The following is a 26690-nucleotide window of genomic DNA, read 5'->3' as shown; positions in this document are numbered from 1 at the left end:
CTACTGGTACAAGAGGAATTTTTCCAGTGGCTCTGGAAGCCCTAGCTGGCAGACGGATTGATGACATGCACGGCCCAAGCACTTCCGGATACACAGGCGGCAGAGCTGAGAAAGAGCAGGTGGACCTGGGAGAGGGAATAAAAACGGCATGAGCCTCACGGTGGGGTAGAAAAGGAGATTTGACTACTGGAAGCTTAGCTGAATGGGATAGGAATTACCAAAGGATGGTAAATGCTTCCAGCAGAGGATTCTGCTCTGCCCTTTTGTAGAGGGCGTCCTTTATTGAGCCTTCAGCAGTGACTGTGTTATTGAACACAGGCTCGGAAAAAGTGTGGATCTATGGCGAGTCTATCTAACTCATGATTGCCTGTGCTAATGGACGTGATAGGCTGGCTGAAGTAAAAAGCACTGGGGTTCTGAGCCCTACGAGAGAGCTTCAGAAGAGAGGGTGGGAGCAGGAAGTGGCACCTCTGTGGTCACACAGCCAATGCGAGGAGCTGAACCAAGGACCAAAGAGCATCCTCCGGAGCCTTCCAGTATGAACTCCCTATGTGGTAGACCTGGCTCTCACCACCCCCACCTGAAAGGGCCCTCTGTTCTTGCAAGGGTTCCACCTCAAAGGACTCTAATCACTTCGACCCCATTGGTCCCTGAATTTCAGTCTCTTGGAATCTACTTATAAAGGGACATTTACATTATCCCATTATTTCTTCACCTGTCTCTCAGCAAAGACTTCCTCACACGGCTCTAATTACTCACTGGCTTGTACAAACCCTCACTGTAGGTAAAGCCCTACTGCAGTGGCATTATGAAAACCAGGAAAAAGAGCAGACTACACATGCAAACAGCCAGAGGCCACTCAAGATTGCTGTGGACGAGGAACAGGCAACCCAGAGCTGTTCAGAGAAGCAAACCCTTATCTTTAGATAAAAAGTTGGGGATTGAGAATGGCAAAGAGCCCTACCCAGTGCCCCTCAAATCTGGGGCAAGCCTTACCTCAGAAACTAAGTAGCTAAGTAGAACACAGTAATACAACAAACTGTCCAGTTCTCTTGGAGAAGCTCAAAAATAATGTCTGTGTTTATGAAGCTCGAGGAAAGAGGAGCTTGCTAATAAGGAATGCAAGTAAACCCTGGGCCCGAAAACACTCCCAATTAGGGGTGGCGGGGAGAAGAAAAGAAAAATGTAGAAACTGTTACCAGCTATGTTCTCATCGACCAGTTGCAAAAGTACTTTCCAAATGAGCATCTGGTAAGCAAGGCCACTATCCCTCGAGTGGCGTCTCAAATGAAAGAGCATTTATTGATGGCCTAGGCATCCAGACTACTATGGATCGGTGCTAGTTAAAGGATCGGAACCTGCTAAATATACAGAGCTTAGGGCCCTGCTTAGACTGCCTTGATCAAAACATGGATTTTAGGAAAGGGCCCCAGGTGGTTTATTTGCACAGTAGGTTTTCTTGTTTTGTTTTTGTTTTGGGTTTTTCGAGACAGGGTTTCTCTGTGACTTTGGAGCCTGTCCTGAAACTAGCTCTTGTACACCAGGCTGACCTCGAACTCTCAGAGATCCGCCTGCCTGCCTCTGCCTCCCAAGTGCTGGGATTAAAGGTGTGCGCCACCACTGCCCAGCGTACAGTAGATTTTCTTAAAGCACTGATGAAAAACTATTTCCAAAACAATAAAGCAGCCATTTCATTGGGCCAGACACCGGCCTTGGGAGTGATTTCACAAAACGTGAGAGCCCTTGCTATGTAAATTGTTTCAGGAGATTTGGGTTAAGGACTTGGAACTTCAAGAGTGCTCTTTCTGGCAGAAAACAGCTTGCTTAGCATCCTAGAGCTTCTTCCTAGTAGGTGTGTGACCTTCTGGAAGCCGATTCCTCTTTTCTTCACTTTTCTCATTCATAGCTCTCCTTCACTTCTCTATTCATACAGATAGCATAAGCTTCTATGAGGTTCTCAGTGCTTCCAAGAACTCATTGAGGTTAGCCCTCTGTTAAGGAGGCCATGGTGCTACTGGGGGATTTGATCTAATGAGACCACAAGCTATATACTTGGCCATTATTGATGCTCCTTATTAGCAGCATGGGAGTTATTTCTAATTTGCCCACGAGCAGCCTCCTAGTGTTACAAAGTCGACCTTTGATGTATTCATTTGTGGGCTTGTCCTATAATGAACATGACTCTTGGATCATTTCAAGGTTGCTGATTAATTTCTTGTAGAAAATAAAATGCAACAATAAACACAGAGTGTAAAAGAAAAGTCTTAGGACACACTGCAGTGCATCCAGGACTTGGTCCTTTCCACAATACCATCCCTAATTATAAGGAAAAGGGAAAAATGGGGAATAGTCTAAGCATGCTTAGGGAGAAGAAGTAAATACCCTACCCGGCTTGTCTTACCTTCATGGAGCAGGAGCGCCTGCGCCACACTGCTTTTGGGAGCAGCAAGATCAAGGGCACTTTTGCCCTGGGAGTTTCTGAGTCTCAGGTTAGCCCCGTATTCAGTGAGCAGGTTGATGACCTCCACACTGGACTGCTTGGCTGCAGCATGCAGTGGGGTATCCAGCCGCCGGCCGTGGTCAACATTGGCTCCTTAATAGAGCAGATAACCACAATCAATGCTGACACATGAGCTATTATTGTATATAAAAGCATCTTACATGCCATGGCATATTTAACCAGCCTTGGAGACTATGTGACTTAAGCCTAGAACCTCCGCAATGCCTGGAAAGACTACTCCCAAGCAGTTTGGAGAAAAATGAAGTTAGGTGCTTTCATACACACACACACACACACACACACACACGCACACGCACATGCACGCATGCACACATGCGTGCACACACACAAATTGTAACAAAAGCAAAATATTTGAAGTTCCTGTTACATAGTTATTAGGGGGACTTTTTGGTAAAAGACAGAAAGAAACTTGTTTAGCATTTATATTATTGGAAACTCAAAAAAGATTTCTAAAATCAATATAAAATAGTAAATGAATGAATAAAATAAATAATAAAAAACATCTTGGAGATCAAATTTCTCAAGTAAAGGTTCTTCCTATAGATTACAAGTTTACATCAGTAGCTAGGTGCCTTAAATCATGAATCAAAAGATAGTTTTGGAGTATTCTACTTGTCCCTGGAATGGTCGTTTCTTTATATGACATTCTGAAGTGAAAAATGACTGTCTTAGCAGGACAGAGGAGGATCTGCTGCAAATGGCCACCGCATTCTATACTTAATTTTCCCTTTGGAAAAGCATCTTCCTGTCAGAGTCTCAGCCCATGTACCCTAAGAGAAGCCTAATGACTGCAGGGTAAACTGGAATCTAGCCCTCAGCCCATCAGTAGCCTGTATTCCCTTGGCCACCAAGGTCAATCGATTGCCTCAGAGATGGCCATGCATGCAACTCAAAGAGAGCCAATATTCCTTCTTGTTACAGCCCAAGTGTTTGTGGCAGCCATATTGCCACAATCGGGGAGAAGCATCCTGGCTGCATAAGGCTAGCATCAATGGAAGCAGAGCTGAGAGATGAATACGTGTTTCTCTAGATGAGCTGTGCATCTAGCTTTCAAGTGTCCAATGCAATCAGAATCTTTTCTAATCTGATAACAATGATGAGATCTCCTGGGTAAACCACAAGGGTGGCGGTATGCAGAGGGGATGGGGTATGAGAACATGAAGGAACCAGATGGTCGAGTTGGGAAAGGATGGAGAGGGAGGGCAATGAAAGATATATCTTGTTAGAGGGAGCTATTATAGAGCTAGTAAAAGACCCAATGCTAGAGAACTCCCCAAGAATTCACAAGGATGACCCCACCTAAGAGTCTTTGCAATAGTGGAGAGGGTGCCTGGAATGGCCTTTCCCTGTAATCAGATTGATGACTATGCTAATTGTCACCATAGAACCTTCATCTAGTAACTGATGGAAGCAGATGCAGAGATCCACAGCCAAGCACCAGTCTGAGCCTGGGAATACAAATGAATAGAGGGAGAAGGGAATATATGGGCAAGTGAGGTCAAGATCATGATGGAGAAATCTAAAGAGACAGTTGAAGCAAGCTCATGAGAACTCATGACCTCTAGACTGACAGCTGTGGAGCCTGCATGGGACTGAACTAGGCCCTCTGCATGTGGGAGACAGTTGTGTAGCTTGATCTATCTGAGGGGCCCTGGTAGTGGGACCAGGTTTATCCCTGATACAGGAGCTAACTTTTTGGAGCCCATTGCCTATGGTGGGATGCCACGCTCAGCCTTAATGTAGTAGGGAGGGGGTTGATTCTGCCTCAATGTAATTTGGGCAGACTTTGTTGACTCCCCAATGGGAGGCCTTGCCCTTTGGGAGGAGTCAATTGGGGATGGCCTGAGGGGGGAGGAGGGGTGAGAGGGAGAACTGTGGTTGGGATGCAAAATGAATAAAAATAAATAAGCAAACAGAAAAGAATGCAATCTTTAGATTCATTTTTTTAAAAAGTCTAGCAGCTTCATCTCACTAAAACTGTTCTAACAATTACCTAGTTCTAGAAGCTTCTTCACACAGTCGACTCTCTCATAGGTACAGGCTACATACAGAGGAGTTCCCAGCTGAGGAAGCTCTTGGTCAATGTTGACATTATTCGCCAGCAGAATCTCCATGCACTCTCTGTGACCTGGTGGAATATATAATTTTTTATAATTATATATTATATAATTATAATATTTATATAATATTATATATAATAATATATAATAATTTATAAATAAACTCACTTGCCCAGCGGTGGTGGTGACGCCTTTAATCCCAGCACTTGTGAGGCAGAGGCAGGCAGATCTCTGTGAGCTCGAGGCCAGCTGGGTCTACAGAATGACTTTCAGGAGAGCCAAGGCTGTTACACAGAGAAACGCTGCCTCAAAAAAAAAATGCCTCACAAAGCCAGAACAAAAAAACAACATATGGGACTCGCTCACTCCCAAAATCCTAGGTGTATGAACTGGCTTTTGGAGCCACATTGCCGTGGTGGGATACCTTGCTCAGCCTCTATAAGAGGGGGTGGTCCTGCCTCAACTTGGTATGCCAGACTCTGTTCAACTCCTCAAGGAAGGCCTTATTCCCTCTGAGAAGTTAATAGGGGGTGGGAAGGAGAAGGTGGGGGCTGGTGAAGGGGGGAGGGGAACTGGGATTTGTATATAAAATGAAAAGTAAATTTTTTAATAAAATATATGAGAAGAAGAAACTAAAAAAATAACATAAAAGATAACCTCACTCAAATAGGGACTTGTTGAATATGTCCAGAATTTCAGGACTGCTTTCCAGACTGGGCTTTTGAAATAACAGAGATTCGGGGGGCTGGAGAGATAGCTCAGCAGTTAAAACTCTGGCTGTTGCTCTTCCATAGGACCTGGGTTCAATTCCCAGCACCACATGGTGTTTCACAACTGTTTGTAACTCCAATCTCCGGAAATGTGTGCTGCACACAGACACACATAGGCAAAACACTCATGTGCACAAAATAAATAAATAAAAATCTTTAAAAAAGAAGTAACAATTTTTCCCCCATGTGTTAGAAGAAAAACACTTTGTTTTGGGAATCATGGCAGAAGTCTGCAAACTAAAATCATGAACATGTTTCCTGCAGGGTAAGTTTTTTTTTTCAGTACCGGGGTAACTGCAGTGAGACTCAGGTTCTAAGGAACATAGCTGAACTCACTCGCTAGCATGAAGCCACCACTGTACAAATGGATGGCTCTAAGACGCAGAGGGATAAACGACCCCGTTATTACCCGCACTTAAACTAAAGCTCAGTCCCATTCCCGATCCATTACTAAGTTCTCGTTCTCTTCTTTATCCACCCCTGTAAGAGAAGCTGTGACTTTATTTGGTTAGACTAGAAGACACGGATGGGGAAGAATCCAACGCTTCAGGTACAGAGTGTATTCAAATGAACTTACAAACTCACAGGCCTGCTCTATGGAGACTTTGCCCAATGACTAGATAAACACGATTAATTTGCAGTATGTCAACTAATTCTTCATGAAGGAGTGCTTCTGAGGTACAGATGAAAGTTTGATGATCGTTTTACATGTTTCCTCAAAAGTTTTACCACTGAGGTTGGAAGGATGGCTCAGTGGTTAAGAGCACATGCTGATCTTGTAGAGGACTCGGGTTCAGTTCCTAGCACCCATATGATAGCTCACAATATCCCATGCCTCCAGTGCCGGGGGGATACATACATACATGCAGGCAAAACACACATATATGCAAAAATTTTTTAAAAATTAATAGCTAATATCGCTAATTAATTTAGCCAACCTTTCTTTAGAGGTAACATAATCAGAACCAAAACGTGCCTAGTGAACACATGGTAGCTGGCAAATACTTATTTCTGAATAATTCTTATCGCTTTCAGTTTTCCTGGCCGAACAGAAACTGAGCCTAGTTTGAGTTGAATGTAAACAGCCTTAAGAAGTGAGTATACAATCCCAGATGTGGTGGCAGCCAGACATAGTTGAAAACATCAGGACCAACACCAGACCTTAATTTAGGTAAAGTGCAATCAACCCAGCACTGTCGGGTGTGCCCTGGAGTGGCTTGCTTACCTCTCTTCACTGCTTCATGGATAGGTGAAGCCAGGTAGACCTCCAGCTGGGCCTTGGCTCCAAACTCCAAGAGCATGCTGACACAGGCCGCACTGCCGCTGCAGCAGGCGTTGAAGAGTGGCGTGGTCCCGTGAACTGTCAGTCCATTGACCTAATGTTGGGGCAGAGCAAAACTCACAGTAAAATTGTCACCAAGAGCGTACTCCTATGTGTGTGCCTGGAGAAATCCCCTCATGATGATGATGAGGGACTGAGAGCATTCCAGACCTCTCCAAAGGGACTGGTACCGTTAGGAGGTGTGGCCTTGTTGGAGTAGGTGTGGCTTTGTGGGAGTAGGTGTGGCTTTGTTGGAGCAAGTGTGTCACTGTGGGGATGGACTTTGAGTGCCCCGTTTGCTGAAGCTACTCTCAGTATCAAGGACCACTTCCTGTTGCCTGCAAGATGTAGAGTTCTCACCTACTTCAGCAGCACCATGTCTGCCTGCATGCCTCCATGTCCCAAAATGATAATAATGGACTGACTGAATCTCCAAACTGTAAGTGAACTGCCCCAATTAAATGTTTGCCTTACAAGAATTTGCTGTGGTCATGGTGCCTCTTCACAGCAATAGAAAGCCTAACTAAAACAAAAGTTGGTACCAGGAGCTAGGGTATTAATGTGATAGACCTGACCATGTTTTTGTTTGGAGAAATATGGACGTTGGGAGTTTGGATTAGGAATGCAGTAGAATGCTTTAAGTGCTGCTTAATTGGCCATACTACCAGGAGCATGGAAGACAGGGGTGCTAAGTTTGAGTTGATGGATTGGGGGCGGGGCTACCTCAAGATGTTTCAGAGAAGAATTTTAGTATGTTGCCTAGAGATCGCTCTTGTGAAATTTTGGTGAATGATGTGGCTGCTTTTTGCCCTTGTCCGAAAAGTCTGCCTGAGGCTAAAGTGAAGAGATCTGAATGAATGCCATTGGCAGAGGAAATCTCAAAGCATCCTAGTATAGACTCTGCCATGTGGTTGGTTATTAATGGTAACGCTAATGAAGATCTATAATGAAAAGGGGCAAGAAAATGAAAATTTTGAAGAGAAAAGGAGTGGAGTTAAGTGGAAGTTAAGTTAATAGTGTTAAGTCCTGTGTTCAAGGAGATAAACAGATTAAGAACTGGAATAAAGGGAGCGGTGACCTCAGGGCAGGATCCCACACAGCTAAATGTCCAACTTGTGAAAAGGAACTAAAGAAAAGTTTGGAACTAGGTCTGGTGGTGCATGACTTTAAAATCCCAGCATTTGGGAGGCAGAGGCTGGCACATCTCTGAGTTTGAGGCCAGCCTGGTCTATAGAGCAAGTTCCAGAACAGTCGAGCTTAGGCAGTGAAGGAAAACAGACAGCTGGTGAAGATAGAACTGAATGAGGGGGCGTGTTCCAGGCCCACTAAGCAGCAGAACTTGGCAGCTTAGGCCATGTGGTTCTGAAGTTAAGGATAGAAGAAAGGGTCTATGGAAATTGCCCCTGTGGCTAAGGAAAGCCACTAAAGCAAGGCATGTGTCATGAGTGTCCCTGAATGGAGGCCTGGAGAGACCATTGTGTGAAGCTGTGAGGTTGAAGCCTGGATTGCCTTGGAAACTCCAAGATGTTAGAGATGACTGAGCCATAGGATACCTGCCAAGGAGTACAGGGAGTGGAACCAGCCCAAGAAAGAGAAGTGTGTTACAGTCAACAAAGCTGAAAGGAGTTGGAGATCTAAAGAGCATTTTGATATCAGACATGGAGACACAGAGTTTGGAGCTTGCCCAGCTGGTTTTCGGTCTTGCTTTGGTCCAATATTTTCTCACTGGGCTCCCTTCTCTGTGTTTTTAAACAGTAATGTATATCCTGTGCCATTGTATGTTGGAAGTATGTGATCTGCTTTTTTATTTTGATTTTACAGAGGATTACAGTTGAGAGATTGAATGAATCTCATAAGAAACTTTGAACTTTAGACTTTTAACTGAGTTTGATATTGTTATAGGTTGTGGGGACTTTTGGAGTTGAACTGAATGCATTTTAGCATTCTGATATGGTTATAAGTCTTTGGGGTCCAGGGAGTGGAATGTGGTGGTTTGAATGAAAATGGCCCCCCAAAGGGAGTGGCACTATTAGGAGGTGTGGCCTTGTTGGAGGAAGTGTGTCACTGTGGGGGTGGGCTACTCTGGGTGTCACAGATCACTTCCTGTTGCCTGAAAGATGTAGAACTCTCAGCTACCTCTCCAGCACCATGTCTGCCCGCACACTGCCATGTCCCACCATGATAATAATGAACTAAACCTCTGAACTGTAAGCAAGCTGCCTCAATTAGATGTTTCCTTTGTAAGAGTTACCGTGGCCATGGTGTCTCCTCACGGCAACAGAAACCCTAACTAAGACAATCCTTTTATGAAAATTTAAAACCTCATGGTATCATTGATAGATCAAGTGAGTTATTCTATGTGAAATACCTAAAATACCACCTTCTTATTTGATTCACTCTCATTTTCTCTCTTACTTCATGTCACTGACTAGTTGCCAATGTCTTATTTTTTTGTTTTATTGTGTGTGTGGGTGCGGGGGTGGCCTGAATGTGTGTATTTGAACTGCATGTGTGCCAGCATCTATGGAGATTAGAGAAGGGAGCCATATTCCCTGGAACTGGAGCGACAGATGGTTGTTAACCACCACGTGGTTGCTGGGAATCAAACCTAGGTCCTCTGGAAGAGCAGCTAGGGCTCGGAACTTCTCTCCAGCTCCCGGCTGCCAATGCTTTGAAAACAAAGGTAAAATAATTACCTCTTCCAAAGTAAGTTAAATTTTATCAAGGGAGAAACACACACACAAACTACTTTTGATGAAACAATAAATTCCTCACATCACTATGGCAGAAAAACAAAGGAAGACATAGATCTGAGAAATGGGAAGGGAGGAGAGCCAGATTTTATGATGAGCTAGATAGGGTGTTGGCAGATGAAAGATGATTCCCAGGGCTAGGAGACTAGAAAGAAATTGTATCGAATCTCTGAAACTGAAACCTAAAATAAGAAGCCCGTGGAGAAGGAAGGAAGTGACATGTACATTTCCGGTGGGCTGAGTTTGGGGCACTGATGGGTCAGCTAGCTACTGACCGATTCGCTTTCTCCTACTCCTTTCCTCGTTCTAAGGGAACTGTGAAATGATGGGAGGGAGCACTTATCAGCTCTTTATGAAAATTATCAAAAGAATATGGTGCCTTATTGTTCTCTTTGTCGTCCCCCCCAAACATTGTCCTAAAAAGAGAAATGTCTACCATTTCCCACTAACAATAAACTTGTGACTCCAAGCATAGAGCTTGACAAAAGGTCACATAGCCTCGCTTGCATTGTCACCCATGAGCTAATAAAGCAGTGACCTAGAGATGGGCCACCTAACACAAATGTGGGAATGACCATGAGGACACAGGAAAACTGGTTCAGAAGACTTGAAGACTCACTTCTATACACAGTAACCCAACTTGCAACTAGATGAGGAAGAAAATCATCACTAAGCACTTAATGATCGTATAGCTCATGAAACAAGGGCTAGGACAATGTGTGGACTAGGTCGGACAGTAGAATTAGTATGAAAACGCTATCTGGTAACAAAATACAATGTCATTGAGATTTTCAGAAGCTGTGATAATATTAAGTAACTCCAACCTTCTCTGGAAAGTTAAGGTATAGGCTAGAAGTAAAGTTTAAGTTATGTTTTGTATGGTAAGGGTTCATTGTTAACTTGGCTGCTCAATATGGGTACTAGGAAGGAAACTTCAGGTCCACTGAAACACATCTGCAGCCTGGGAAGATCTGCCCCCTGTGGGTGGAACTATTCCCTTGATAGGGGATCCTAGACCTCTTCAGAGTGGAGAAAGCAATCTGAGTACTACTGCACGGTGCAACCTTTGCTCTTTTCCTCGGCCTTTGGACTACTGTAGCCAGCTGCTTTAAATTCCTAACACTGCGACTTCCCTGACAGCCAGAATGGACTATAACCTGAACTGTGAGCAGAATGAACCCTTTCTCTTTCAAGTTGCTTTTATCAAGGTGTGTTATCACTGCAATAGACAAAACTAAAACACAATGTGTTTTATACCTAAAACTCATTTACTTTGGTAATGTATACCTAAAAGTATGGTTGACTTGGAGCATTGAATTGAGTGTCTTTCATTGGTCTGTTGAAATTCATTATTTATGTTTTATAACAAAATGTTTTTTTTTCTTTTTTCTAATTGATTTTATTGAGCTCTACGCTTTTCTCAACTCCCCTCCCTTCCTCTCCCACCCCCTTCAACCCTCTCCCATGGTCCCCATGCTCCCAGTTTACTCAGGAGATCAACAAAATATTTTTCAATGACCTCATCTGGATATCCACACATGGCTTATATAGGCTGAAAAGAGGAAGCCGGATAGGGCTCGACCTTCCCATTGCTCGGTGAGTAAGCACTCTGGAAGGGCGTGCCTCCCCAGGTGTTTTAGCCGATGGACCTGGACAGACAAATCCAGCTGTGCTGGGCAGGGCTGGGGCAGTACTCACTTGCGCACCATTTTCCAGCAAGAACTTAGCGCAGGCCACATGACCCCCAAGGCATGCCTCATGGAGAGAGGAGACCCGGTTAATTGTCACAAGATTCACGTTGATCCCCTGCAGTTTGGAGAGAAGACAGTGAAGTGCCTCATCCAGTGCAGCAAAGCAAGAATGGCGCTCACCGCGTTTCTGTTTTGGAAAAGCGGGTGAGAACAGTGATACTAGCGCCTAGCGCCGTATAAAATAGAGTAGGAGCCATGACCATGGGATTCTAAACACAGCACTGGGGACTGGAGAGATGGTCCAGAGTTGAAGAGCAAGCGTGGCTCTTAAAAAGAACCCAAGCTTGGTTCTCAACACCCACATCAGGCTGCTCACAACTGCCTTTAACACCAGCTTCTGGGGGATCTGATGTCTCTGACTTCCTAGGTTATCTGCATTTACACATACACAGACACAGACACACATACACACACACACAGAGAGAGAGAGAGAGAGAGAGAGAGAGAGAGAGAGAGAGAGAGAGAGAGAGAGAGAATAAAAAACTTTAAACACAGCATAGAGTTTCAAAGTCATTTGTTCTGATTCAGGCAATGTGCTAGGACATAGGTCTTTGAAATTTATGGCCTAAGCCCCTCTCCTCTCCTCCAAGAGTCTACTGGGGAAGAAGGAATTTAAACAAAAAAGCAAGAGAAAAAATGTCATACTACAAAAAGCATGTTGAAATTTCAGCTGGGAACATGGAATATTCTAAAAATTTGGTTTAGGGAAGGAGAAAAAAATAATCACCAGACATAGTGGCACAAGGCTTTCATCCCAGCACTCAAGCAGAGGCAGGCGGGTCTGTCCCACTGGCAAATGCTTGATCTGTGTGCCTATTATTGGATAGTATATATATAGTATAATACACACAAACATGTAGCCTATAGAAACTTCTCTGGTGAAGGAGTATTGAGAAAAGGAAGTTTAAGGACAGGGCTTCAAAAGCCCTATGTATCTCACAACTGAGGTCTTTCCCTTTTTCCTTTATCCTCCCCATATATGATTTCCTTTTAAGAAATGAATACTTGATATTCGGTGATAATAGAAAAAGAGGGAAGGAAAGGAAAGGAAAAACTGAAAAAGGAGTGGGAAAGAAAATGGCTTAAAATAATCTAGTCCACGAGGTGGCAGCATTGTACTAGTTCAAAACGAAATCTCTGCACCGGAGAAGTGCCACCAAGAAGGTCATTTGTCCTCGACCTTCCTAGCGCTGTGACGACCCTTTAATACAGGTCCTCGTGTTGCAGTGACTCTGCTATAAAACTGCTTGATTGCTACTTCACAACTGAAAGTTTGCTACTGTTATGAATAATAATGTAAATATCTAATGTGCAGGATATCGGATCTGTGACCCCTATGAAATAGCCATTTGACCCTCGAGGGGGTCGCAAGCCACAGGTCGAGAAACAGCGATCGAGATTGACTCCTAACAGTGCATGAGAAAATGGACCTACAGACAATGCAAATCGTTTGTAAGACTTGAGGTTACCTAGCTGTCAGTGACAACATGCGACAAGCAAGACGGTCCTGAATTAATGCTTTCATCGCATTTACTCAAGGTGGCTGAATGTTTTAGTCACATTTAGCACAGGGCCTAAATGTAAAACAAGCTTCTAAAAGTAGAATATATAGGCCAGCAAGCTAGCTCCATGGGTAAAGAGACTTGCCAGACACACAATAATTTTTTTTTTCTTTTAAAAAGTGGAGTATAGCCGGGTGGTGGTGGCGCACGCCTTTAATCCCAGCACTCGGGAGGCAGAGGCAGGTGGATCTCTGAGTTCGAGGCCAGCCTGGTCTACAAGAGCTAGATCCAGGACAGGCTCTAGAAACTACAGGGAAACCCTGTCTCGAAAAACCAAAAAAAAAAAAAAAAAAAAAAAGTGGAGTATAAGCGGCTGGAGAAGTGGTTCTGTGGTTGAAGCACTTGCCGCTCTTCTAGAGAACCCGAGTTCAGTTCCCAGTACCCATGTCAGGTTGCTCACAACTGCCTGGAACTCCAGCTTCAAGGCCTCCAATGCCTCCTTCTAGATTGCAAGGACACTAAGACACACGTGGCATGCGTATATACACACACAAAAATAAAAATATAAAGAAATCTTCAATAACAGGAGACTATATGTTTGACTAGTACAAAGAGCAAAGAAGTGAGTCTGTAGCAAACCAAGTGCAATCCTTCTCTGTGATGCCCTTACTCACTTAATCACACTACTAAAATAACAAGTTTCAGAGTAGTGGCGATATCATTGCCGGGCCTGCTGGGGCACCACTATAACCCCAGCACTTGGGAGGTCGAGGCACGAAGATTATGAATTTGAGGTCAGCCTCTACTAATTTTGAGACCTGTCCAAACAACATGAGACTCTGTCTCAAAGAGCAAAGAAACAACAAAAGGGGGCTAGAATCCCATGATTGTTTAAAGTGCTTACATATAAAGAAACAAGCCAGGTGGCAGCAGCGCACACCTTTAAGCCCAACGCTAGCACTGGGGAGGCAGAGGCCAGCCTGGTCTACAGAGTGAATTCTGGGATAGCCAGAGCTACACAGAGAAATCCTGTCTCGGCAAAGCAAAAATAAATAAACAAACAGGAGCCCTCCGTGGTAGGTCACTTGCTTAGCACATGCAGGGCCTGAAGGCCACTCTCAGAGCCTAAGAAGGCCCTGTGCAGGGAGGAAAGGCAGTGGTGGAGAGCCGTCTAGTGTGTGATGCCCTGCGTTGAGTCAGAAACACAGCTTGAGGGGAGACTAAATTAGTGACAAGACCAAATACAAAGTCCATCATTGCTAGTAGTTCTGGTTTCACTTTGCCTCTATTTGCACTCGGGAGGCAGAGGCAGGAGGATCTCTATGAGTTCGAGGCCAGCCTGGTCTACAGAGCTAGTTCCAGGACAGGCTCCAGAGCTACAGAGAAACCCCATCTCAACAAACAAACAACAACAACAAAAAAAGAAAAAAACTATGAAATACTAAGTGCTGAAGCTCAAACCAAGAGGCTTTAAGATGACGCTGTTTTTAAGAAATGGCACAACTGTGAAGCTGGGGATGGAACTGAGTTGGTGAAGTGCTTGTCTGGCTGGTTTGAGCCTCAGTCCAGCATCAATTGGTGAGGGACATGCTTCGACTGAATTCCAGAACGTGGAAAGTGCAAGCAGGAAGGTTAAAAGTTCAAGGTCACCTTGTACTCCAGCTAGAAAGCTGAGCCTAGCCTGGGATACCTGAGACTATGTCTCACAAACAAGTGGCCACGGAGATGGTTCCACAGGTAAGGGCAATTGTCGCCAAGCCTGATGACCTAAGTTGATCCTGGTCCCCATATGGTAGAAGGAGAGACCCATCACCAGTGGTCCTGCTAAATGCTCACCACGGCATGCCCCCTCTGTCCCTACACACACACACACACACACACACACACACACACACACACACACATAGATATTTTGCAGAATAAAGAAATCAATAAAAAATAAATTTAAAATCAAAATGTAAAACCGAACAAAAGTAATGAATCACTAAAAAGAGAGGGACACACACAAAATATCACTATCCCAGCTGGCTAAATCCAAAAGAGGAAGCCATTTTTGAATGGTTAGGTGATAGAGGGGCCATGGGAAAGAAAGCACGGTGACTCACTTCCTCTGCTCACATGTCGCGTCCAAAACAAAGAAAGAAAATGGAGGGTATACTTTCATTTATTTCATAAATCTTTACTCGGATGTTTGTTCTACGTGTGGGGGATACAGTCAGCAACAAAATTCCAGTGCCGCCAATAGCTAAATCTGCCCTAAGATTTATCTGACGACTAACCTATCTCAGAGCCTACTTGGAATGTGCATTGTTGAAGTGGGCACCCTCTCAGTGGTACCCAGTGATGCCCAGTTCCTAACGCTGCCTCAGTTGGGTAATGCTTTCTCCTCGAAGTGTGAGCGTCAGGGAACGAAATGACACCACTTCCAAGACTAGGAAGACTGGGAAGCTGGTTCAGCAGTGAAGAGCTCTGACTGCCCTTCCGGAGGACCCAGGGTTCCGTTCCCAGCACCCATAGAGCAGCACAGAACTGTCTGAAACGCTGGTCACAGAAAATCAGGTGCCCTCTTCTGGCTGCCGAGGGCACTGCATGCACATAGTCCACAGGCAGCTAAAATCCCCATACACATAAAATTAAAATAAAGGTTTTGTAAAATGGGACTTCCTTCTTAGGCACCCTCTCTGGAGAAAGTCATCTGCTACCTCCTAACACAGCCCTGTGAAGCCCCTGAGACTGTGTGTGAAAACAGATCGCCCCTCCCCCCACCATGAATCATCGCATGACCTAGCTGCCACTTCCCTGACTGGAACTTGCATCCCCAAGCCCTTAGAAACTTCAAGAATCCGAGTGTTTGTTGTTTGATTAGCGTCACCTTGCTTTGAGGAGATTCATAGCACATCAATAGCCAACAAATGCAATCTCAAAGAGCATGAGGTGAGTTAGCATGACATAAATTTGGGGATCCCCTTCATTGTCCTTTAGAGAGAAACTTCCTGTCAGGAAGTTTTCCCAAAGGAGAAAGGAAGAGAAGTGGGCAGAAACTGAAGCAGCTCTTAGAGAAAGCAGAGGCAAGAGGAGCCCATGATGTGGGTGGGGGCAAGAAGAAGACGTCTGGAATGGCAGTCACAGCTTTGGCCAATGCTAAATACAGAGAGATTGTAGATTAGAGCCACAGCACAGAGGACAAAGTCTTACTTACTTGTGCAATTAAAGTTTTAAGAGCCAGCAAGCGCCCCTGGGCTGCAGCCTCATGGAGTGGTGATTGGTCAGCCCAGCAGTCTGAAACACAAATCAGGTTTCTGGTCAAGATCAGGAAACTTGCAGCTGTTCATGCTGTCCACCCGCTGTGGCTCTTGAGGGAAGAAAAGAACCCAACCTGCACCATGCATCAGAACTTGCTGGATACAAGGAGCTGGGTGCCTCGGCTCCTGCTGCCTTTCCATGGGTGGTTTTAACATGGAATACTGTTTTGTTTTTTTTTTTTAAATAAAACTAAGGGCTTGTCCTTGGTAACTCTAAGGTCAAGTGAAGGACTAAATGAACCAATTAGGTTTTTTTCTATTTCCCATAATATTATCTCACCTCCATCTATACCCCCCAAATTCAAAGCCTATGCTTTGTAAACCTAAAGAAATATGAGAAAAGAGACCTGAAATACGGCTCAGTGGAAGAACACTTGGCGAAGCTCTTAGTTAAAAGAAAAAGTGAAGGAAGAAAGGAAGGGAGGGAGGGAGGAAGGGAAGAAGGGAGGGACACAGAGGTGGAAGGGAGGGAGGAGGAAAGGAAAGAAGGAAGGAAGGAAGGAAAGAAGGAAAGAAAGAAGGAAGGAAGGAAGATGTTTTCCTGAATTGCTTAAGTAATTTTCTCCGATTCTTTTGATAATAATATCTATGTATTTTAATGTAAAATACCCTTTTCAGATAATATGATCCCCCAAAATTTACCCTAGAAAGTTGTGCACATGGGGCCAGTAGAGCCAGGCTGCCTGAGCTCACGTCCTACTTCAACCACTCTCTGCCAAAAGCAGCCTTTGCCATAAGCATCTGAACCTCAGTTTTCTTAGCTGTAAACCAGAGAGACAGTAATCTGTTTGGCAGGGCTCTCTGAAGGCCAGTCTAGGATAGCCACGGAGTCTGGTGCTCAAGGCCATTCGTGATCGATTAATAAGTAGACATTGCAGGGCAGCTCTCTAAGGGACAGGCTTCTCCCTGTTTTATGAGTGTATTTATTTTTCTGTAATTGTTTCTCTGCCGCTAAGACTGATCAGCTTCGATGGGCATTTGAGAAGTAACCACATAAGAAAAATCCCAAAGGACAATATTTTGTTTTGGAAACAGACCTGCTCCAGTTTGCAAACTCTGCACAGTTTTAAAAGTGTGGCTATCTTCTTTCCATACTGAATAGAATGCCATGCACTTGGGCTTTCTTTAATACCATGGGTCCTTCTGGTCAGTGTCTTCTAAGTGATCCCGATGGTGGCCAGGGTTCAGGTTTCCCATTGTCAACAAACTTGTTAAAAACAAAATCTCACCAGAAATGGAAGTGTGCAAATTTAAAACACTACGAGCCTTGAGGATGAGATTGGAAGCCGCAAGCATTTCAAGAAGCCTCCTATCAACATTAGAGCCCAGCGCATCTCTCCCATTAGAGGAGTCTGGTTAGAAAACTGAAGGGGGTTAACAATGCACTCGACAGGGTTGGAGTGATACTGGAACAAGTGGTATGAAAATATGATTTTCATAACATGTAAACATAAGAGTAAATTTAGACAGACAGTGAAGAGAAAATCTAAACCAGGGCTTTTTGAAGAAATAGCTGACTCCAGGCTGGAGGTGGCGGGGGGGGGGGGGGGGGGGGGGCGCAAGCACATGCGTGCACTTGCAGGTGTGGTGTGGCCTCTAACAGAAATGAAGGATGAGGAAAGACAGAAGATGTTGAAAAGATACAGGATGACACAGAAGGGCTTCTTCTAGTCAAATATGGGACAACTTGCCCACCAAAATAAGCAGAGAGTAAGAAAATACATGCTATCAAAACAGGAACCTGTAAGTCCTTGCTGATATACGTAATACATCAATATGGACAATGTGCTTTTTCCTAAAATACACTAACTGAAAAAAAACGTAGAATAAATAACAGGATTGGGTTCAAATTATCACTATAGTAATTATAAAGGGAATGTGCGTATTTTATACTAGAGAAAAATTGTAGAAATAATCTTGACCAGCCCAGGTTTCAAAGAAAAACACAAGCATTGGTTAAAAAAAAATTAAAAAAAAAACAAGTTGGCACCATGTGCCATCTGATTAAATGCCACAAGCCACAATGGTTGGCATGAGAGGGAACACAATGTTAAAAAAATCCTATCATCCTGTCTGTGCTATTCACGCCCCCAAAGCATAACCTGACTCTTAGGAGCAAACCATGCAGCAGCTCACACCTAGGGACAGTCAATAAATGAATTGGCCCCGAGCCAGTTGCAGAAGAGATAGGGACCTTTTCTAGACGGAAGGTGAGGGTGGAAGGCAAGGCATAACATCTGATGCACTCTTTGACCTGGGACCCCTTTGCTTGAAGAGATATTATCGGGGCAGTTAGCTAAACATGAATGGCGAGAGACTGGGAATTCTTTGTACTGATCTTGTAACTTTTCTGTTAAAATTAATTCCAGAAAATAATTTTTTTAACCAAGAAAAACATAAACAAATAGATAAAAATGGTTTGTCATCTTGTACTCCTGTTATGAATGTGAAATGCTTTTATAATAAAGAAAAAATAGAAAGGGCTTGTTATAAACAAACATATGCTGTGTTTCATCTCTGCTTCTGAGTTGGCCCACAGCTGGTGAGTGTGACATTTTGCTTAAAAGAGAAGTGTTTCTCGTTGTACCACCCTTTGCCCCCTCAGAGTTTCCAAGGACCAACTAAAACGGAGGTGACGTGTCCTTGGAGAAGAACGGGACCTTTGTAAGATTGATGGTGTGAGAGAGCCAATCAAGTTGGAGCGAAGCATAGCTGGTAAATCTGCATCACGTTGGCTCTTAAGGACACCCAAATTAACACCTTCAGACAAGTTTCCCTGAGAGCAAAAAATTATACCTTGTAGAAAAGGGGAGCCCAAAGCACTCTATACCAGTAAAACAGAAAAAAAAAAAAATGGTAAAAATGGACATAAAGGGGAAAATGAACTTTTAAGTCAAATTAACTGATAATTTTTTATTTGTTTTACATATAGTTTATATCTTGTGGACCTTGCTTGGCTATCCACCATGACAATGAAAACTGAATTTCAAGACATGGCTCACTTAGCCTTTTTTTTCTGTATACTCATTTTCATTTACTGAATACCGTAGACTTTCATACCATGTCTGAAGATAAAAACTAGCTGCAAATCACTTCTACTAATGACATGGTCAGCTCGGAGGACAGAGTCCAGCTGCGGAGCAGAGCATTCCTGAATCTCCTTGCATATCTCCTTGCCTTCATCGTTAGTCTCCATCTCAGTCCTTGGCAGCTCTGCCTCCAACACGCTGGGCATGAACACAGGCCCTCGGGGTTTCAGGACAGTCTTTACCCACCCCAGCAGTTCAGCAGCCTGAGCAACGGAAGCAGCAACTCTTCAGCGTGCCTTTGGCATTCTGTTCTTCTAATGCTAGCTAGTCAGCCCGGGGTGCTGAAGAACTCCGGGGTAAGCATTTCTACTCTAGAGGTCAAAAATTTTGGACCACTCCAAAATCCCAAACGTCTGGAGCGCCGACACAACACTGCCACGCATAGAATAGAAAATTCCACCGCATGAAACCCAGATTCATGTCCCCAAATTATTTTAAATGTCACAGGAAATTTCATGGATGAATTTAGTATTTAAACTAGGGTTTCCTCCCCTCCGAGATAGCAAATTTTCTAAACTCTGGGAGAAAAAAAAAATCTGAAATCTAAAACTTCTTGGTTCCAAGCATTTCATGTAAGGGAGACTCAAGTTGTAGAGGTAACCTGTTCAAGCATTAAAAACAAGACTACAGCAGCCACTGACTCCTAAAAGTATTAGCTTAGGATATCAACATGAACTGGGTTTGTCATTCCTACAACTTGCCTCTGCGCAGGCTCTGATGGTCATTTGCCCTGTGAGAAGCAAGAGCCTTAAGCACATCCATTAGCCAATTCCAGATTCTCTCGTAATGTTCCATTATTTATCAGTCCCATTAGACCCAAACCCTAGGCAGTATTTGGATAAAGCACACGAGAATAATGATGAGTTGAAAACAGCCCAAAACAAAGAAGGCAGCACTGGGGGGTTCTGTTTCTGTCACGGAAAGAAGGAATGCGCACTCACCTTGAGTATTAGGAGTCAAAAGCAAACTGAGGAGGGATGAGGGCTGACGAGAAGTGGGCATGGTAGGAGCCATACTGACAGAAGTCTCTCATGCTATGAGTGCCGGCCCTGTCTGTGTTCACTAAACCCTTGTGGACTTCTCTGTACTCGGGTCTTTAAAATGACTCCACCCCTTCCTAAACTTGCCCTAAGCATCTCTCCCTGCTCCCAGCAGAGAACATGGCTCTCTCTGGTCCACCAAGCAGCTAGAGGTTCAAGGGACAGCATGTTCTTCATGGGCCTCCCACCTCTTTCTTCCAGGTATCATTTTCTCTACTGCTTTGTGGATGAAAAGAACCAAGGGGGACAGGGCAGATGACTCCCAGTTACCTGGGGGAGGCAATCAGCCCCAAGCACTGGGCCTCAGCATGTCACAGGATAAGCTAGCATTTGTAGTGCTCCTACTCACTGTTGAAATGAAAATTAGGGCACCAAAATTAGTTTTTAAAAAATTGGGTTTGAGCCAGGCAATGGTGGTGCATGCCTTTAATCCCAGCCCTTGGGAGGTAGAGGAAGGTGAATCTCTGTGAGTTCGAGGCCAGCCTGGTCTACAGAGCTAGTTCCAGGACAGGCTCCAAAGCTATAGAGAAAACCTGTCTCGAACTCCCCCCCCCCAAAAAAAGGATTTAGTATACGTTTTCTAAACTGAGGAAACGAGAACAAAACAAAAACCCTCCTGATTTCTTCTGACTTTCCTTACAAATTGGAGAAAGGATGGGGCAACAGCCAGGAAACATGAACAATTAGCTATGGAAAGAGCTGCACGCAATCTCCCCCCAGGAGATGAACCGTGGTCCCTGTTGAAAGTCTGTCTCTGTTGGGAGTCTGTCACCGTTAGAGGTGGGGGACTTTCAGCGTCATGAGATCTACTGCCAAATGCTGCAGGCGTCTTTTGGGCATGTGAGCTCTGTACCACCAGGCCTGCTGCTCAGCTGCTTGCTCACCCACTGACAGCTGCTTACCTCTGCTAGTGTCTACTTAGCAATGCAGTATCCTGGGATGCCCCCCTGACTCCCACCCATGATTCTGAGGTCACCTGAATAAGCCAGGTGCTGCCACCTGCCACTGCACCAAGAAAGAGGGAATGGTGGCTGCCTTGGGTTTCTTCCTCACTTCATCTCTGCTTTGCAACCCCATCTCCATGGCCAGGCCTCAGGTTGTACAGCACGCCAGGACAATTCACCCAGGCTATTGCCTCAAGCCCCAATGACCCCTCCATGAGAGAAAGGGAGAATATTGCTTTATGCATAAGAACACCCCAAAATGAATGACAAGCATTTTCCATTTTGCTCCTACTAAAAAAGTCTCGTGGCTTAGTAAGCATTAGAAATAACACCAAAAGCCAGGGATCAGAACTTCAGAAGCTGGGTGGTGGCGGCGCACGCTTTTAATCCCAGCACTCGGGAGGCAGAGGCAGGTGGATCTCTGTGAGTTTGAGGCCAGCCTGGTCTACAAGAGCTAGTTCCAGGACAAGCTCCAAAGCAACACAGAGAAACCCTGTCTCGAAAAACAAAAACAAACAAACAAACAAACAAAAAATTCAGAAAAGACCTTGTTCTGTTTTTAAGAACAATTGGTCTCTAAATTCTGCCTATCTTGTGCTACATTCACTTGTATCGGGATGCTTTGGCATCTGATTATTCCTGCTGAGAGTGTGAAATAGTTGCAGGGCATATAGGCAGCTAAGCTGGAAAAGCACTGGCTACGCATGCAGGAAGCCCTGTGCTGTTTAACCCAGGGGAGCTGGAGCATGCTGTACTCTAGAGAAGGAGGCCCAAGGAAGGATCAGATGTTTAAGGTCACCCTCGGCTACAAAGAGAGTTTCAAAACAGCCTCAGATTGAGGCTGTCCAGGGGAAACAAAGTTTGAGATGGGCATTGGTGGTGTACACCTGCAATCCCAGTGCTCAGGAAGCTAGCAGATCTCTGTAAACTCGAGGTCGGCCAGCCTGGGAAGTTCCAAGTCAGCCACAGCTGCATAGTGGGACCTTGTAAAAAAAAAATGTGCAATAAATTTGCTGTATTCTCAACTGGAAACAAAATCGCCCTCCAAGAAATAACCTTTTCTGTCCCACTATGAATGACTGCCCCCCAAAAAAGAACCTGTTAGGGTTTTCACACAACTATGTTCCTGAATCTGTCACAGTGCAGGTGGCTTTGTTTTATTCTTGTTCCCAACACAGTATCTCATACCCTTCTTAGCTGCAAATTGGAGCAGATTGTAAAACATTAAGGATTAAGGCTATTTGGCAGATTCAAAACTTTTCCATTGCTTTTAGTAAATATGTAACCAAGCTCTCCAAGTACATGAATACTTAAATAGGACTCGATTCCTCCCGTTTAAGATACTCTATTTTTACTTCCTTGGCGCCCTGCCTGGGTCACAGGGCTACAAATACATTATGAAGATAGTTTACAAATATGCTCGCGCCTGAAGAGGTGTTTGAGAGCATTTTCACCTCACGTCTTTCAAACTCTGATTTGTGGCTCTGGTTCTCGGAGACTTCGAATAAAATTCATGACAACCCCCCCCCAAATTATCTATTTAATAACAAAATCCATTTAGATGGAATATGTGTAAGTTCCAAGAATTCAAAATAAAAGCCAGTAATTATTTTAGATTTAATACAAGGACTTTACCCCTTGTCAAATTTTAATAACAATGTGAGATGATTCTAGAAGACGGCCTGTTTACAATATTTGGTCCACATGGTGTACAATTTTTGTTCAAGCGTTGAAATCGTAGGAAGCAACATCGGTGGCATTTATCCAAGAGAACAAAGTCATGAATCTTATTTCTGAATCACAATAATGATAAGGACTTTGATGAGATTTTTTAAGAACACGGGGTTCGCTCGGTGCAGGGAGGGAGGACATAATGCAAATTCTGAGATCCCTGAAATGTTATAATATAATGGAGTTAAGTGATTATTAACTAGAACATCCAGTTCTCGTAGGAAGATGAAGTATGGTTAGTGATCTGGATTAAGAAAGCTTCTTTGAACCCACTAGGAGCCGAAGCGCTGAGCTACAGGTGTGGAGGCAGAACCTCTGCCAGGAACTCGCTGTTCCCACCTGGAAACAGTCAGCAGGCCCTTGAGGTACGAACCAGAGGACAGGCCACGGTTGAAGGAAATAAAGAGGGAATTAAATAAGACAAAAGACTACATATGTGCTGGAACAAAACAAAAAGGAACAAAGGCAAGAATACTGAAGTGGAATGGACAGGAGTCAGGCAGGGGTGGCTGTCCAGTAAAAATCAATCCCTTTGGGGAAAAAATGATTTTGAATGTAGCAATTGGAAAATGAACTAATGTTTTAGCCCTTCCCTTAAAATGGCTTTTTTTTTCTTTTTAAGAAAAGATTCTATTATTTTACAAGCTTATATCTGCAACTGTAAAATGTTCCATCTTCTAAATCCCCACCTAATTTTATGGCTACAACTTTGGCAGCAAACGCGGCCGGGATTCAGGTTAAGCAATTTCTCCTTTTCATTTGGTGCAAATATGTTTGCACACTAGAAGAACCAAGCAATTTTGCCTTGAGCTGAGAGTCTTGCTAAGTCAATTCACTAACTTACTGAGTATTTATCATGTATTTTCCAAACAAACCTTTGTCTGACAAATGTACCACAAAGGTGACTTCTGATTTGAGAATAACACTGTCACAAATATCTTCCTGGTTTTTTTTTTTCAAGACAGGGCTTCACTAGGTAGCCATGGTTATCCTGGGACTCACTTTGTAGACCAGGCTGGCCTCCAACTCACAGGGATCCACCTGCCTCTGCCTCCTAAGTGCTTTAATTAAAGGTGTGCGCCACTATTCCTGGCTCACAAAATCCTGCTGCTGCTTTATATAGGTAACTCTAAATAATGGCAAAAGAAAAGTAACTGTTAGGATCATGCAAAAAAGAAAAAAAAACATGTTTTGGGTATGTAACTATCAGTTTATTTTAGAAAGACATCAAATCTGAGTGTATTATCATACATGTGAGAGGTATAGGACACACATATACATAGACAAATACATATACAGCACATAAACACACACATATATAATAATAATAATAATAATAATAATAATAATAAATAAACTAGACTTACATGTACTAGCCTCACCAGCACCTGCTTTTAAGAGTATCTGGAAATGGGCACCATCCCAACAGCCTGAACAACATGGCTGTGCTAGAGAGTAAATGAGTCTCTTCAAGAGATTGGAAGTCTGGCGCCAGATTATAATCTAATGATTAAAATGCACAGCATGCTTACACAGGTTCTGAGTCCTCTAACTCCCTAACAAGTACACTTCACTAAGGACGACGAAGACAGGAGTCACGCACGGGAACAACTGGGGAAAACCTTTTACACACTCTGCCGGAACTATCCCCATTAGGCTGTCCCTAATTTAAGTCACAAGGATGACACATCGAACAGAGCATCACATGCTAGGAAGTCCCAGCCCAAATTTATAAGTCAATAATACCTTCCTAGATCACACTTCATTTGAAACGAAAACGAAGCATTAATGTTTTTTTCCCCCCACCAGTTACATACCTCCCTGAAATGTGTGACAAATATAATCCCCAAAAGAGATCTCTTTCCACAGTCCAGGCCTTCTGGCACTTCCTTCACCAGCTAGTTGAAGCATTTTGATGGCTTGCCTTAGAGTTCTTGTGTCTTTATGTAAGGCCACTGATGCCCAGCGTTTTCCAAGCTGTCTAGAGCATTGAAATCCCAAAGCATGTCTATTTTGAAAGAGAATCCTGGACGCAAATTGAAACAGACACCAACTAAAGCATGATGCAATCCAGGAACCCCCGGGAACACTAAAAATACATACAGCAACTCTGGACAGTGTTTATGAATAAAGCCTGCTCCTCCTCTGTGAAGGGGCAGTCCCAGCAATGAGGGCCTATCTGCTTCAGTTACTTTTGCGCTATGTCACCGCGATTAAGGCGAATTGTTTCTGAAAAGGGATGGAGACTGGCCTCTGCAAAGCACGAGATGTTTTATGTTTTAACCAAATTGTAGCAATTTCATAGTGGGAGGAAACCTCCATTTTTTGGTGCTTTCTGTGGTGCCACTTGTATATAAATGTGTTTAATGATGTTTTCCTGGGAAAAAATGGTCAATCAATTCCCTTTGCAAAGGAGCCACACTAGGCATACACGCCACACTGACTGCTTTTCAATCAAATTAATCGGTCATTTCATTTCCCAAGGAAAAACAGTCTTATCACAGTGCCCTTTCTTGTTAGTTTGACTCAAAGTGTTGCAGAACAATAATGTTATATAAGAATTCTTTTGGTTAGTAGAAAGTCTCTCGAGATAGCCTTTAGAACCCACTATTCTGTTTACTTACATACTAACTGTGACCAGACCCACCAATTTCCAAGAAAATAAAGCTGAAGATCCTCCAGCAATTGGTGCAGACGTCAGTTGCTACTTCAAGTGACAGGGCACACTTTAATCTATGCACTCAGCACAAAAGTACAAGGAACGCTTACCTTCTAGAAACACCCTTCCTCTGAATTTTCAAGGAGGAATTTTGGAGGTGTTGGGAATAAATTCAAGGATTTTTTTACCTGCCAATCCACCATAGATCTCTTCTGCTATCCTAGCTGCCTCTTTTCTGTTTCCTTTGACGACATAGAAATGGGTTAGGAGAGCCAAGAAAACTTTAATTAAAAGCTTGAAGAAAAAAAACGTTGCAAACATGGTCATAAAAATGTTTTTAAAGCCATAGAAAGCAGGACCATCTTCCATGTTGGCTTCTTCTCGGCATAGGTTCCAAGGGCTGCAAATTTTTACCGGGTTATAATTGGCATCATATGACTTCTATTTTAAGCCTCCTAGCACTCAGTGCTCCTGTTACCAAGAACTGTCTGTAGGTTCTAATCTAACACTGATGTGGAGAGCTAGATTAACACTGGGTACGTTGATATTTATGGCAATGTTAAACAACTTCCTTCTAATAAGAAACACTCAATGCTGGCCTGGAAGGATGGATTCGACTCCCAGCACATGGCCACTCCAGACCATCTGTAACTCCAGTGGTCTCTTCTGGCCTCTGTAGGTATGAGGCATGCACACAGCACACATATAGACATGGAGGCAAAGCACCCACACATATAAGATTAAAAAATAAACGTTAAAAATACTTGGTGTTCACACCCAACACTGAATTTGACCAAAACACATTAGATGCATGTATAGAAGTCTCAAACAAGAAAAAAAAAATAAGGAATTCCTATTCTAACTGCACTTCAATGTTCCTTCTAAACCCTTAGCTTTGGTATAGTGGGATGGAAGATGGGATTGGAAAGATCAAAGGAACTTCTACATTGCCACAGTAACAAAGCAATACAAGAAAGTGGGAATACACTGTGTTCATCATAGAAAATACAGTTCGTAGGAGTTCTTCACTTGCTTTTCATGTAGTGGTTTACAAAAGATTAAGTCCAAATCTAAACTATGACTAGTCAAAAAGAAAAAAAAAAGATTCTTGGTGGTAAGGTAATACTAAATACAAGGCCTACCTTACATCTTTCTCCAGACGAAAGCGGGGCTGTGACTGAAGTGCTGAGATGATTCTGGTGACAGTCCTGACACCTGTGCCAAGGTCCACCAGCAAGGTCCTTCTC

At 43.6% G+C, this 26690-nt stretch overlaps 1 protein-coding gene across 3 annotated transcripts; it reads right to left on the bottom strand.

Annotated features, from left to right (window-relative positions):
* On the bottom strand, positions 1 to 25812 carry Asb11 (ankyrin repeat and SOCS box containing 11). Of its 3 annotated transcripts, none has more exons than XM_038317099.1 (7): positions 25632 to 25812; positions 15878 to 15957; positions 11124 to 11231; positions 6577 to 6727; positions 4515 to 4649; positions 2402 to 2593; positions 1 to 125 (listed from the first exon to the last, which is right to left on the bottom strand). In XM_038317099.1, exons 1-7 carry the CDS (start codon positions 25810 to 25812, stop codon positions 1 to 3), a joined length of 972 nt encoding a protein of 323 aa, XP_038173027.1. The 3 variants fall into 3 exon arrangements, with proteins under 3 accessions (XP_038173027.1, XP_038173028.1, XP_038173029.1); XM_038317100.1 differs by having other exon boundaries at positions 11124 to 11180; XM_038317101.1 differs by lacking the exon at positions 25632 to 25812 and adding an exon at positions 24602 to 24695.
* Between the last annotated feature and the right edge of the window lie 878 nt (positions 25813 to 26690).

This window comes from Arvicola amphibius, chromosome X, assembly GCF_903992535.2.
Source record: "Arvicola amphibius chromosome X, mArvAmp1.2, whole genome shotgun sequence".
Lineage (NCBI taxonomy): Eukaryota > Metazoa > Chordata > Mammalia > Rodentia > Cricetidae > Arvicola > Arvicola amphibius.
Note: the sequence above shows the minus strand (reverse complement) of the source record. Positions and strands in the feature narration are given on the sequence as shown.